Source organism: Rhinolophus sinicus, linkage group LG02 (genome assembly GCF_036562045.2).
Source record: "Rhinolophus sinicus isolate RSC01 linkage group LG02, ASM3656204v1, whole genome shotgun sequence".
Lineage (NCBI taxonomy): Eukaryota > Metazoa > Chordata > Mammalia > Chiroptera > Rhinolophidae > Rhinolophus > Rhinolophus sinicus.
The window spans coordinates 39,691,365-39,706,631 of NC_133752.1; the positions used below are offsets into that span (position 1 = coordinate 39,691,365).

General features: G+C 35.3%; 1 protein-coding gene across 2 annotated transcripts in view; it reads left to right on the forward strand.

The window, feature by feature from the left end:
- Positions 1 to 15,267, forward strand: part of UNC5C (unc-5 netrin receptor C) — a 368,160-nt gene that overhangs the window by 301,641 nt on the left and 51,252 nt on the right. For both annotated transcript variants that reach the window (XM_019741124.2, XM_019741125.2), the window contains exon 7: positions 403 to 567. In XM_019741124.2, the coding sequence (XP_019596683.1) occupies positions 403 to 567 (165 nt within the window). The remainder of the gene's footprint in view (positions 1 to 402; positions 568 to 15,267) is intronic.

The window sequence follows — 15,267 nt, forward strand, 5'->3', positions numbered from 1 at the left end:
TTTACTTGCACTGCCCGTATGACATGAAGAAATCTTAGGTCTAAAAAGAATCCCCCAATTTTCAACACAAAATCCAGAAATTTCCTATTTAATGAAAAAGGCAGCACCATGATTTATTTTTACGTAGCTCCTAGTGACAACTTTGGTTTCTGTCCCATTAAGCTTCCCTTGCTTTGTCTGTGAGGAAGGAGTCACACCGTTCGTGTGGAGAGTTCATGGAAACTAGCGGATGTATGCAGAGCACACTACTTCCAGTGGTTGAAATGAATGTACTCCTTAGTGGGGCATTGACTTCAGTTTTTGTTTGTTTGTTTGTTTGTTTGTTTTGTTTTTATACATGAGCTCTGCCCTCAATCAACTCCTCCTCCCTTTGACCTGATGCTGAGTTTTTCTCTATGGCAGTGGATGGCAGGTGGACCTCCTGGAGCAAGTGGTCTACTTGTGGGACAGAGTGCACACACTGGCGCAGGAGGGAGTGCACGGCGCCAGCCCCTAAGAATGGAGGCAAGGACTGTGATGGTCTCGTCTTGCAATCCAAGAACTGTACTGATGGGCTTTGCATGCAGAGTAAGTGTATTTGAGCGAACGGCAGACACTGGGGAAGTCTGAGATTTTTACCAGTTAGATTTCTTTGAAGAATATACTAGAAATTAAAAATTATTTGACAACAACAAAAATGTAGTACTATACCAATATCTTAGCTCTCTCCCAAAATTGAAAATGGTAAACTTTCAGAAACCAGAAGGAATAATAACTGTGTCCAGTTAACAAATAATATGCACAATATTGCTTTCCTAAGAGCAAAGAATGATTTAGTCATTTGCATAGAGGGGCTGTCATCCTTTCCAGGACAAGGAACCACTACTCAGTTTTATTAGAGTGCACAAAAGGGAGCCCTAAACTTTTCAAAGGATCACATGACTTCCAAAACATAAGCTATTTGTTCCTAATTCACGGCCATTACCAAACTATCCATAGGGTATATAATATATATAAGGACAGGAAACATTTCTGCAGGTAGATTTACCAATTTACAAGTGTTTAGTGGAATTGTCTTCACAACTCCTTGAAAATGCTGGGATTTGTTAGAAATCATAATGTTTGTTTAAAGGAAATAATGTTAATAAAACATAAATTTTAAAAATGGGTGTACAAGATTGGCTCAGCAATATAATAGGTGCTTTCAGCTAAATAGTCCCTATTTTTCATGGCTTTGTTCCTTAGGTTTTCTTAATGAGATGGCTGTTTGATTTTCATACTGTGAACTCTTACCCCTTTATTGAAGAACCCTTAGATCAGGGGTGTCCAAACTTTTTCCAACTGTTTTCACCAAGGGCCATATGCGGTAAAATACACAAACAGCGGGCAACTAACTCGAGGTGAAGTACGTATTGCCTCACCTGGTTTATTTAAGTAAACTAAATATATTTTTGGAATTTGCTGTGGGCCAATTAAAAATGGATTGTGGGCCGCAGTTGGCCCGCGGGCCACAGTTTGGACACCCCTGCCTTAAATGTACAAAATCTACCATCTCTTTCATGACCATGAATTAAGGTCCTAAGAATTTTTCTGAAATCACACCTACACCAATGAATGGATCAAACAATGTCCTGTCTTTGGATCGTACCTAATGTCAGCCAAATGTTGACATTTCTTATAATACATTACAAATTGTTTGTGGAATACAAGCAACCAAATGTATTTGTGTAGAAGCATTTAACAGTAAAATATTTTATTTTCACCATATTTATGAAATTCTGTTCCAGAGTTTATATACACAAGGACCTTTAAAGACAAACCTTACTTAAAATACAAATAAGTAATTATGTTGCTGACACAGAATAAAAAATGCCATAGGCCTTTTGTTTTTCTATTCCTGGTAGGATGCATTCTTGAGAATGGGCTGCTGCTGAGTGTAAAAAGCACAGCTTCTGGTTAGGATTTTGGGACTGCTACTGTGCATCTCCCTAAGTTTGTACCTTAAGTGCAAGAATGAAAAGAATACAGCCGTTTTACTAACCATTGATACAGAGATACAGGGTTTGTTCCTTTAGGCGTGAGTTTGAGTACGGATTAAAATAAAAACATACCACATGCAAGTTATTCTTTTAACATTTTTATAATTTAGTACTCTTCCTTTAGTGTTTGACAAATTGATTCATGTGATCTAAAAGTAGCAATATTTGAAGTTCCTCTCTTCCACCTCCCCCTTCCCCCCCCACTACTAACTCTCTCATTCCCTTCTGGCCTCCCTCTCCCTCTCTCAGTGTTATATTTCAACTTTGGGTGATTTAGTGCTTACTGCTTCTATTGTGCATATTTAAAAATTCCCAAAGTAACCTATTTAACAAAGAACACAATGCTGCAAGATGGAACACTGGGCCTTTTATTAGTTACACAAATGACACATTCTAAATTATGACATTTATCAAATACAAATATAAAATACTCAAGGTAAGACTTTCATGACAGCATTCCCTTAGCATCTAGCTTATTTCTTACAGCATTAATAGAATTCTTTCTTATGGTTGCATATTTACCAGTAATAATAGCATGAAGTGTGTGTGCACATAAAGAAAGGGAATGACAAGAGGGTTTTTTTGTTGTTTGTTTTTATTTGTTTATTTTTTATTAAGTCTCTTGTTAGGCTGAAACATTTGGGTGTTTGGATTAAAATCAGTCAGTTAAAAAGCTATTCTCTTTTACAATTCTGATTTGCTATAGTAACAGCCCCTACTATGTCAATAAACTCTTTCATTTGCCCTCCTAAATCTACTCTAGTGCAACAGAGAATTGTAGTCTGTACTACTATTGATTTCCTGGATGATAAAAAACCACAGAGACATTGCTGCACTGTGTAACTGTAGTATTTTATAGTGAAAGCCATAGTTACCGTTTCCCAGTAAACTGGGTGTTTCTGGCGTACTATTGTTGCCAAAGTTTTGCAAAGAAATAATATTGTTCTTGACCTTTATTTTGGAAAACAAAAGACTTTCTAATAGTGAAATTACCAAGCTTGCAAGAGGAACAAGTCTGTTTTCAGAAAAAGAATTCGAGTAGAAAACGACAGCCAGAAAGTTGCAATTGATGGTTAAGAATTATCATTTAATATGCATTTACTTTAGGAGAGTTGTGTCTTCAATGCATTAATAAATAGTTCTTCGTCAATATTATCTCAAAATAAAGCTAGCCTACATATGCTTACATTACAGGTATGCAACACAACCTTGGCATCCACTTGAAATTATCTACAAATGATTCTGATATAAATATAGATATGCTGCTAGGTAGGAGAAATTCAGAATTCATAATTATGTCAGTAGAATTCAGTTACCTGGTAATGTAGTGTAGTATATTTTAAAAGCCAAATTGGTACTTAAAAGCAATACAATGTGAAATATATAGAAAATATTACTATCAATGCTTATTCATTAACTTGTTCAAGACAATCATATTCAGACACATTTCTACCTTAATCACCATCCTCATTACAAAATAACAAACACATTTGACTCAAGATATGCAGAAATATTGAATAAAATATTTAAACATAAAAAACAGACACACATGTAGAGTGTGTGTGTGTATGTGTGTGTGTGTGTGTGTGTGTGTGAGAGAGAGAGAGAGAGAGAGAGAGAAAATGAATCAAAAGGATCAAGTTCAAGAGAAAGAGGGCAATCCTCAAATACCAGAAATGAGGTAGGAACTAAAAGCTAGAGCAATAACTGTCTGAGTGGACACCAGAATAACCAAGAAGGGCATTGGACATGGCTGTAGGATGTAAGATATAAGATATATTCTCACTGGACATGGATTTAGGGTTGGGAGTTAAGAGTTTCGGTTTTGGCACAGAGGCAGAAGCCCTGGATTTGCAATAGCCTGAGGCTGAGAGTTGAAAGCAAGAACCCTGAGTAAAGCTGGGTCTCATAAATGGCTGCCCCACCATGAAAAATAACTAGAAAAATTTTACTAACCAAGCTAGGGAAGCCACAGGAAAATTCATGGTAGAGGAAAGAAAAATGAAGTCTTCACTTAAATAAAACCTATAATAAAACCACAATCCTAAACCCAGCTCTGGTATGGAGTCTAAGATACAGTACAGAGAACAAAAAGAAAATAAAAGACGTGTAATTTACATAATTGGTAAACCCTCTGGGGTACCACCAGAAGCAAACAGCAAGCCATTCTCTAGAGTTCTTTCCACAACCCAAGTGTATTGGTCTATGATAAAAATAGCCTACTCCTGAAAATGAACTTCTAATACAAAGTTTCCTATCACCCAAGGGAGCACAGTCTGCAGTAAGGGAGAGTCAGCAACATAGTAATAGGTGAGTTAGCACTCTCATAACATAGACTCATAGAGCAATCTGAATGAGACTATAAAATAAATAAAAATAAAAAGACAAACTGCATTTTTAAAAGGAATATAAGCATAAATGAAAGAATAGAATGCTGTAAAAAAAAGGGCAGACAGATTTCGGGAAAAATCAAATGAAATGTCTAGAATTGTAAATATGATGAGTGAAAGTTAAAACTTGGTGGAAGATTAAAAATCAGATCAGATCAGAGAGAGCTTTAGAAAAAGTTAAAGAGAAAATTAGTAAAGTAGAATGAAGAACTCATGAAACTTCTCAGAATACAGGGAAAACAGATAAAATGACTGATTATATAAAACGGAGGTTAAAACAGATGGAAGATAAAATAAGAAAATCCAAAATTTATTACTAAAAGAGCGAAATTAAAAATGTTCAAACAATCAAGAAAGAGAGGGCTTACTACTTGTTAACTCTCACTAGTAAACTACTAAAACTATAAAAATTGATTCTTTTAAAAAAGAGAAACCATTTAAGAGGCAGTTGAAAAAATAGATGAAATTAAATCATAGATTACAGTAACAGAATATGGGAAGGTGTGATCAAAGTTAAATTTTTCTAATTTCCATATATTGTTCAGGAAAAGAACAGTAATACTATTTGCATTAGAGTTTACTGATTCAAGTGTTCCAATTAAAATGTTACAACTGACTACACATAAAAGTTGAATGGATAAATTCAAAATAAGATTTTTAAGGTCAGAACAGGAACGGTAAAGAAAGAAAAAAAATATAGTAAATTAAAATAACAAATAAGCTGGTATACATCAGGGATCATCATATATCAAGGATAATAATGTAAATGAACTAAATTTACCTGTTAAAGGAAATTCAAAATTACAGATGGGGAAAAACCACAGTTTTATACTGTTTATGAGAGGCATACTTAAATCATAATTATAAAGGAAGATTGAAAGTTAAGAAGTGGAACTTACAATATAGTTCAATTTTTATTTTAAAATGTTCAGTTAATGGCTTTGACTATCTGATTGGGCCATTCTTAATTCAATTCCATTTTCCATTATGCCTGAGTAACACATATTAGAGATTATTAGAGATTGTGTTTGCTCATAGTTTTAAATTAGATTTTTGCTTTCCTTAGACTTTATAGTTTTTAGAATGTCTAATTTTTCATTGGCTGTTGAATGAAAAGTTTTCTAAATTGTTTATTAGCCTATTAGTTTTTTGTGTAAGATGTCTTAGGTATTTCCTGAATGCCATTTGAAATTTTAAAAGGCTTTGAGGGCTACTTACAAAATTATTTACTAAAAGATATAATGCTACATATTAGCAAATGTGCAGTAAAGTAGAATCTCTTATATTTTGCCTTAATAGGGATACAAATTTTTACAACTATTTGGGGAGGTGATTTGACAATATGATTTAAGAGCTTTAAAAGTGTTCATACCCTTTAACCTCATAATCCTACTTCAATAAATAAATTTTAAGTAGTTAATATGAAGATCTGAAAAGATATATGCCATATATGTCATATTATTTGCTGGGTGTTTTTTGGAAAAAAATGTAAAATCCAAAGTTCAATATTAGAGAAATAGTTAAGTATTACATGCTTCTTCCATAAGATGAGACATCATATAGCCACTAAAATATTTATTATGATTTATGATTTTAACATGAAAAGCAGAATATAAATTTATAGATGCATTTAGTCATTAAGTATGTAAAAGTAAGCTTTAGAAAAAGATGAATGAAATTTATGCATGTACGTTTGTGAGATTGCAATTCGTTTTTTTTTTTTCTTTTACAATATGCATTCCATTCTCCATATTCTTTATATTTAATAGTCCATTATGGTTATAATTGTAAATGACTTTTTGGAAAAGAGATGCTGAAGATTGTCTGGAACAACTGTATATCTTGTTCGCTGGAGTCTAGGGATTTGAAATGTAGCAAAATCACTAACACATCCTGGGGATTTGGTCACATTGATTCAAATTAGATTAGATTTAAATTAGATTACCAAAAAAGTATTTGCACAAATACTTGCATAAAAGCCCTACTTGTATAAAACCCTAGGTGACAAGAGTTACTTATAGCCAGTAAATCAATTGTGTATATAAAAGGATTATGAAGACGTGGGGATTTGGAACTGAATTACAGTTTTGCATTATTTCCCAGTTGCCTATTATATACACTTTGCAAACATACTTATTCTTAAACTCTTTGATAAATTGGATTCATTATGTGATGCTGTGTAATTTCATTTGTGAAACAAGGTTGTGGTCTTTAAGCAATTTCATTACCTCTACTAAATTTTTTAGGCCATTCATACATATTAGTTGATATTGAAGTGTAATGTATGTCATATATTTATTACACTGGATATATCAACATTGGCCTGAAAAAGTATTTCCTACATTGGAGACACCACCTTCAAATTAAGAACTTCTAGAAATTGGTGTTTTTTCACTAGAATGCAGTATTAATGATTAGTTAAAAACCATCAGTCACTTAATGTCCCAGAAAGAAGTTGGGCATTTTTGGTTAAGCACATTGTTAACTTTAAAAACAATTTAAAAACTGGAGTCCTTTGGTATGCTAAGTGGTGTGGATTGCATTGAACAAGAAAGGGTATAGATTGACGAGGAATGTTTTTTACTATTGACAATAACTAAACACACTTGTCTGATATGTCGGATATGAGAAACTTAACATTAATAACAGGTTAGACTGTTTTACTTACTAATACTACAGAATAATATGTTTTATTCAAAAAGCAGTAATGGAAGGTTCATTGTGCTGTGTATCCATTTAACTTTCTTTATATCATTCCTAAACTTATATGAAAGTAGCCCCTATATGGGTTTGCCATGTGGTTTTGAAATAGGATTTACATAAAATGGTTCAGGCAATAAAGGGGGGAGGGGGGGAGGGAGAGAGAAAAAACCCTAGACACAGTTAGAAAAAGAGCACTTAGGACAATCTCCAAAAATGCTAAGCAAATAAGTATATTTACTTTTTATGTTGAAAAACAATGGTATTACCAAGACCTGACAACTTTTAACTTTTATAATCTCTATAATGAATTTGTAATAAGATGTACTTTGTCATGGTTGGCATACAATGTTTTAATCCATGCCTACTTTTTCTTTTTGTAAATTGCAATCTGAGTATATATATATATATATATATATATATATATATATATATATATGGCTTAGTCCAGAAATGGTGCTTTATATATATTTATGAATATATGCAACTAGATTATTACATTACTGCCTCTATTCCTATGACTTTCGTTTTTAATCCAATTTGAAGATTGGCGTCCCATACAGTGATATGTAACATTTCAAATCTGAATTTAAAATCACTCCTTGCTGAAGTGGGTTTACATCACAGTAGACAAATTAAAAATTGCAATTTACAAACAAGAAATTGTGTCTGCATCAGTGAACTTCCTGACTTTGGGAAATTAAAATGTTATGCAGTCTGCAAATTTAGCACTTTCTACTCATTAAAAAATTTACATGTCACACAGCTCTTCCATTAATTCTCACATCCAGAGGAAGTGGCAGAACTTGGTGTGTAAATTGTGGTGTGGACTCACTGCATACCAGGTTTCCGGAATCCCAGGTGCCTTTAATGTGAGGAAATAATTTACCTTACAAATACCCTTTTCTTGACTTGCAAATGATGTGTTTCTAACCACTGTCGCAGGCATTTGAGAAGGTGCTAGTCAGTTTCCAGTGAAATTCTTGTCAACACAGCAGTTTGATAGGGAATTCATAAGTGTGAGTGTCAGACAGTGAATGCTTTTATCTCTAGTTTGGAAGAAGTTGATGTCATAGCTGTGTTTGTATAGGCGTCCTGTCCCAGCTGGCAAATAAATATTCTGTACGTGGACTGGCCGCCCAACACAGTTCTCTGCTGTCTCCGGTATAATAACTGCGGTGTGCTTTTGCTTTTTTCCTTTCTGGTAAAACATTTTCCTGCTTTTGAAAGCAGGGATGTGGTTAGAAACTGTAACCCACAGAGACTCGCTGAACACCTAAGGAGCCCCCACACGGATTAGTGTAAGAGGACAAATGCAAGGTCTTCAGCTTCTATAATGGAAAGGAAACTCCTAGGGGTTCAAAAAACGTGCCACTTTTCACAACCACAGTAGGGTGTGAATTCCTTCCAGATCACATAGGAGCAGGGCCAGAGCTTTCAATTAGGTTTCCTTTTTGCCTAAAAATCCAGCAGATATGGTGATATACGCTGGAAATCAGGCTTGTCATTTTTCTATCAGGTGTCTTTACTACCATAGATTTACAATGTCATTGCCTTCGGGTTTGATAGTTCATTGTTCTTCTGAAGGAACATTGATAGGGATCCAGCCTAGTGCATTAGAAACACTTGGGCAGCGGCTCTGTGGGTTTGCGTTTACTCACCTGTTGAGCTAAATTTCGGACATTTATTCTTCATCTCCTGTGAGTCACGAGATAAGACTTTTATATCCTGAGAGGCAAATTCCCTACTATTTGATTTCAGAGGGTTGTGGTTGTTACTTCCGGGAACAGAGCTGTGGATCCCCTTAGTGAGAATGGCTGCCTGTCCTGTGAAGTCTGGAGCTCCAATTACCACAACCATTTTGAGAACTGACATCAGTGAAAGCAAATGTCATTTTCAATTCTTGTTGTCAGGTGCTAGAATTTATGTGTGCATATAGTCGGGGTTCTTAAGCCCCTGTCAATAAATAAACCCTCAGAAGAGTGGTAAATTCTAATAAATGACCTGAGTGTCTTTGACAGGCCTGACCTTTGACATCATTAGCGCTGTCCTGATGGGATTACTAGATAAGAACTGACTAAAAAGGCAAAACACCAAAACCTGGACATGTTTATTTTGAATGGCCCTTGAGGTTTTTAATAGGAACACATGCATCAGAAGAAATGTAATTGGGGTGAAAAAAATCACATATTTTGGCTTAGGGTAAAGTCACTGGCAAAAAGAAAGACCAAGCAGCCAGATTGAGGAGAAGGGGAGATCTATCAAGAATGGAGAGTCTTCAAAAACTCATAGACACAGACAATAGTTTAGTGGTTACCAGAGGGTAAGGGAGGAAGAGAGTGGTACAAGAAGGTAAATTGGGTCAAATATGTGGTGATGGAAGGAGAACTGACTCTGGGTGGTGAACACACAATGTGATATATAGATGATGTATTACAGATTGTACACCTGAAATCTATGTAACTTTCCTAACAATTGTCACCCCAATAAACTTTAATTTTAAAAAAAAAATGGATTCTTCTAAGGCTAGGAAAGTAAAAATGAGGACAGATCTTTTGAAGTTGTCTAGCATAGTTCAGATAAATAAATATGACTAAAAATAAACCAAAACCTGATGATGTGCAGACATGTACTTTTATGGAATACACTTAATGCTTTTAAAAACTATAATTGAGTTATATCATAGTCATAATTTACATTTTAACCCCCATCTAAGATTTGAATTACCTTCTATTTTACTGAATTTTCACAATACCATAAAACCTATTTACATGTATTAAGGTCATAGAAGTAACTCCATATTGAAATATAATGAATAAACCTTGAAGGCAAGCAAGAACACTTTATAAAACTCTACCCATCTCCCTTTTGGCTTGGAATTTGATAGCTAATCTAAATACAGAAAGTTTTCATTCCCAGACAGAAAGTTTTTCCTTTTAGGTGTTCCTTAAATCTGGCTCAGTGGTTCTCAAACTTTAGTAGACATAAAAATCACATATATTTTATTTTAAAGGAATCACAGATGTCATTTTATTTTCATTCACTTTCTGCCTAATGAACTGACCTAGGCCATGGCATAAGTTGCTACTGACTCCCATCTGAAGCAAAATTGACCTGAGTTCAATATAACAAAACTCTGAAAGTACAAAAAAATAACCTTACACACAGAACTTTTGATAATCCCCTAATAATAACTCTGTCTTACAAAAGAAGAAATTGAGTCATAAAACTGAAACAGCCCACCCAATCCCCGTGACAAATTAGTGCAAAACCAACGTATGAAACTAAATCTGTCTCATTTTGAAATACTCCTTTTTTTTTCACGTGGGCTTTTGGATGGTGAAAGCAACAGGTTATCAGTCTTTATTGCTTTAAAATGTGATTTTCTTCTGATGGGTAGTGTCCTTATGATTATTGATGTTTATTCCTTCTTTCCTGTTAGTATCATTTGAGGAAAAGAATTGTTTTTATTTTAAATATTTATTTATTGTAGGGTTTTATGGCAAATACAATGTGATAATCATACATTAACAACTACATTATTCTAGCATGGCTCTTGAGTTACATTAGAGTAGAAATCCCCATGTTTGGTGCACCTCTTCACTTGCCCAATATGTAAAAGAAAAGATACTGTTTGGAAGTTGTTTGATTGAAGTTCTTTCAAAACTGTCTCTGTTATTTTAGCTTTCTCATGAATATCAATGGTAATGTTTTAAATGGAGAGGTATTTAATAGTCTAAATAATTCCATCACTGAATTGCAAAGTAAGCTATGAACAACATATCAAGCCCTTTTCTATTATTGCCTTGTCTCTCCTCATTTAAATCTACTGATTAACGCCCAGTCAATAATTACAGAGACTGTTGGGGCTTGAGCTCAGGAGCTGGGATGTGACCCTGTCTTTGCTGTGGCACCAGCTTTGCCATGTTAGACAAGTCCCTTTACCTCTCCATGCTCCTGCTCTTTATTTGCAGATACAAAAAGGTTAGACTAGCAAATTCTAATCACTGATCTATTTCAGCTCCACCATTCTGGGGGTTGCAAGTTAGGAGGGCATAAACTGGTTTTTTAGGAATTTAAACCTGGCCAGTGATGTTCAGAAATTCTGACATTTCTCATATCAGCAGATTTGCTTGATATTTTTTTTTCTATTAGAATATTATCTATGGTATAGAAGCAGCTTGTCTTAGCTTTTTAAAACATTTATTCGTGAAAGCGTGATCATTTTTGGCTATGATCTATCATCCATAGGGCAGGAATTTTTTTTTTTTAAAGACTGGAAAAATCAAAGCAGTTGCTGTTTATTCAGGGAAATGAAGATTTACACTTGGTTTCTGGCATTGTTCCTGAGATTTCCCAAATATAAACCCACCAAGAAGACCTATTACTGCGCACTTATGAGCCACATACTTAAGGATGATGTGTTGTTACTTATTTCAGTATAAAACCAAGGAAAGTCTCTTTCCTTTTTGAGATACTTGGCCATGGGATTCATTTTTTTTTAACAGTTGGACATTAGCTGGAAAACATGGGCAATGCCACCGCTAGTCTAAAAGATGACCTTGTGAAAATCAGAAAAAGTCATTCTTTCCCAAGTCACTTTACCACCATCAGCCAGAAAATTGTTATATTTACAGTCCAGATCTAAGTCCAAAGTGAATGGGGCGACCCAGAGTTGGACAATGCAAAACTCTTATAGTGTCAGCATTACGGACAGGAGATATAGAAACAAAATTTTAATCTCAACATTTTCGGTAACTTTAAAATAACACTTCTCACCTTTGGGACTTAGTTTCCGCATCTGGAAAAAGGTTGGACTAGATAACCTGTTAGAATGATGTTTTAAGCAATCGTGAGATGGCTTTGTAGCAAAAGGAGTCTTTCACTAATTATTTAAGACAGCCTACTCTTGCTCTGATTTTCAAACTGTTCACACATTCACTTAAAGTTTCTGTCCAGAAAGTTCCTCCAATCCCTATTTTCCCAGGTCAGGAAAATCTCTCCATTGAAAAATACATGTTCTATAACATTACCATAAAAAAGAAAGAAAGAAAGGAAGGAAGGAAGGAAGGAAGGAAGGAAGGAAGGAAGGAAGGAAGGAAGGAAGGAAGGAAGAAAGAAAGGATGAATGAAAAAAGTCAGAGTGTGAGGCATTTCCTAAAAAGAAGCACTGCTCTGGGTTGGCTTCCCTTAATTGCAGATGTTGAGGCATGTTCTGCAGCATTCCTGGAACCCGGTGCCCAATGTTCCTTCTATCAGTCAGTCCAAGAGAAGTAATTTTGAAAGTTATCCATGGAGCTGCATTTGTTCCAGACAGTTCTTTCATGGCAAGACTCTTCTTCCCATTGCAGCACATTCAGTAACCTTGGCCTGCACTCACTAAATGCCACAAATAACCCCCTAATTGTTATGACAACCATAGAACACCTCCCCTACCCCATTTGAAGTGATACGAGCTCTGGTTGAGAAACCATTTTAGCATCAAGTTGCACTCTGGTCCTGGAAATTTGCTTCTGAAACATACCACTATACCTTTGCTAGAAGCCACAAAGGTCAGGAATAAACCTCTTAAAAAGGAGAGGGTAAAATAATATATAGTAATTAGAAGAGTGCATTTCTCATGGTGTCTAAGAAAAACTGGGCTCCTTGTCTCTATAATAGCTAGGGAACCTGAATTTCAAACAAATTTCCTAAGGTCACTCATTAAGTAATAGGCTGCATCAACTCTACAAATAAAATCCCTTAAGAACGCAGTGTCTTAGTGTAGCTGTAATGTGCATCACAATGATATTGATAGAGATGTCATTTATTGATTGCTTGCAATGTACCAGCAGCTTACAAATCTCGTTTATCCTTTCCACAACCCTACGGATGTGATTATTCCTATCCCCTTACATAGAAAACTGGTTCTTAGAGAAGTGTAATAGTTTGATGAAGCTTTCATGGTTAAGGAAGGGGCAGAGCTAGGATTCAAACTGAAGTCCACAAGACTGAAAAACTCAATTTCACTGCCTTGGCCGATAGCTGTGGTGCTTTTTCAGTCAGCTTTATTTTCAAGTAGTAGGAAAGTTCACTGAAATCCCTAACTTATGTACCAGGCTATTGATAGTGACACAAAACAGTTATTTTGCACCGTGTTCTGCTAGAGATGTTATTTTTCATTATAGCTAGGACAACTCTCAGCAGGGTCACCTTATTAGCTGAGGAAGATGTCCCACGTTGTTCTGTGAGAGAGGGATCAGATGGAGAAGTGTAAAAACAAACTCTAGAAAGTGATTCTGTGTTCCTTTCATTTAGGGGATGGAACAGTAATCCCCTTCTTTTCTGATTCCCAGCATCCTCAGTGATCTTTTTAGTTCTGTAGTTCCAGAAATGTTTTGAAAAGGATGGAAAAAGTTTTACAGCGTTACCTTCCCAAACTCATTATCAGTGTTCCTGTAACGGAGTAAATTAGGATGTCGAACCGCTGGTGAGGATATTGAATACTGGTCTGTTTTAAATTTTCCCATGTAGCAAAATAACAGTTTGGCTAGGAGGAATAACTATTAGTGAGACTTATTTTATTTTATTTTATATTTTATTTTACTTTATCTTCAAACAACCTCAAATGCAAACACTTCCTGATGGACAGCTCCTAAGCCATGTGTTGTAGAAACCATCCATAAAATGCTGTCACTTTGCCCTCCATTACCTATAGAGAAACCAAAGTGATCTTTTCAAAATTACATTTGATCACAGGATTTGCATTTCATTTAGAAGAACATCCAAACGCCCCATCATGGGCCACCAGGTCTGCGCGATCAGCCTTCTGCCCACCCCTCAGTGCGTGAGTTCCTGCTCACTCACTGCCCTCTAACCACGCTGTTTTTATGTCAGGACTCTTAGCTTTACTATCCCTCCTCATGAAACATTGTCCACTCCTGATGTTTCCTCATTTGTTCAAACTTCAGCTCAGATTTTATTTCAACCGAACATTGCTCCCTGATTCCCTTAGTTAATCACCCCTTCATTTCCAATCATATTACATTTTTCAGTTTTATTTTTTGAAAGGACTTTTTCAGCATTTGAAATGACCTTATTGGTTATTTTGTTTACTTGTTTATGTTCTGTTAAACTAGAAATAAAACAGGGAGTTTCTCCTTCTCATTTGTCATTTCACCCCTATGACTAGTATAGAATCCAGCATATAATAGGGTTCAAGAGCATTTGTTAAATAATGAATAAATGAATGAATGGGTGGATTCCAATTCTGTGTGTGAAATGAAATGTAAGGAACGAAAATATTTATTGAGTGGGCTAGATCTACATAAATATGGGAAGTTGAGATTGAAACCAAATTACAAAATTATCTTTTTATTATTTCTTGGTCTGCATGTCAAGAACAGGTAGTCTGTTGGAAGTAGGGATAAAAATCAGGGAAACCCCAGAGCTGCTTCCCAGGGAGAATTTCAGACCATGTTCTATCTCTCAGGAGATAGGCTTCTCTCTTTATTGTTTTTCCCATTTATTTTTTATTTATTTATTTTTTTATTTAAGTGTGTTTTTCCAGGACCTGTCAGCTCAAAGTCAAGTCGTTGTTTCAATCTAGCTGTGAAGGGCACAGCTTACAGTGGCTCATGTGAGGACCGAACCGGCAACCTTGTTAAGAGCACCACTCTCTACCCAACTGAACTATCCGGCCACCTGGCTTCTCCCTTTATAAGTCACAGCTCTTCTGTTTACTCCAGCAGGTCCTTGTTGATTCTTATCAAAATTTTCATGGTGAACATCAGACTCTCTCCAAATATCCTATTTTACACTAACTTCTGGGCCCTCTCACTTGCAAAAAATAAATCTTTTGGCATCCCTCTACTTAACATCATCCCTACGAAAATGACAATATCAGTGATCTGGTCTCCTCTCCTAGCAGTGAACTTGTGTTGTCTTCAGTCTTTGGGTTTCAAAAATAAATAACCTTTTCTCTAGTGCCCGTGTATGTCCCAGATGTCTTTTTATTGAGTTCATGGAATACAAATGGAAAAAGGTTATTACCAGAGAGAAGTGTTTAAAAATGAAAATCAAACCTAATAATGGATTCAGACAACTGGAATAAGGAATATAATATTTATAAAACTGAGTTGGAGGTTGCAATCATTGCTCTAAAATAAAGCATTAAAGAT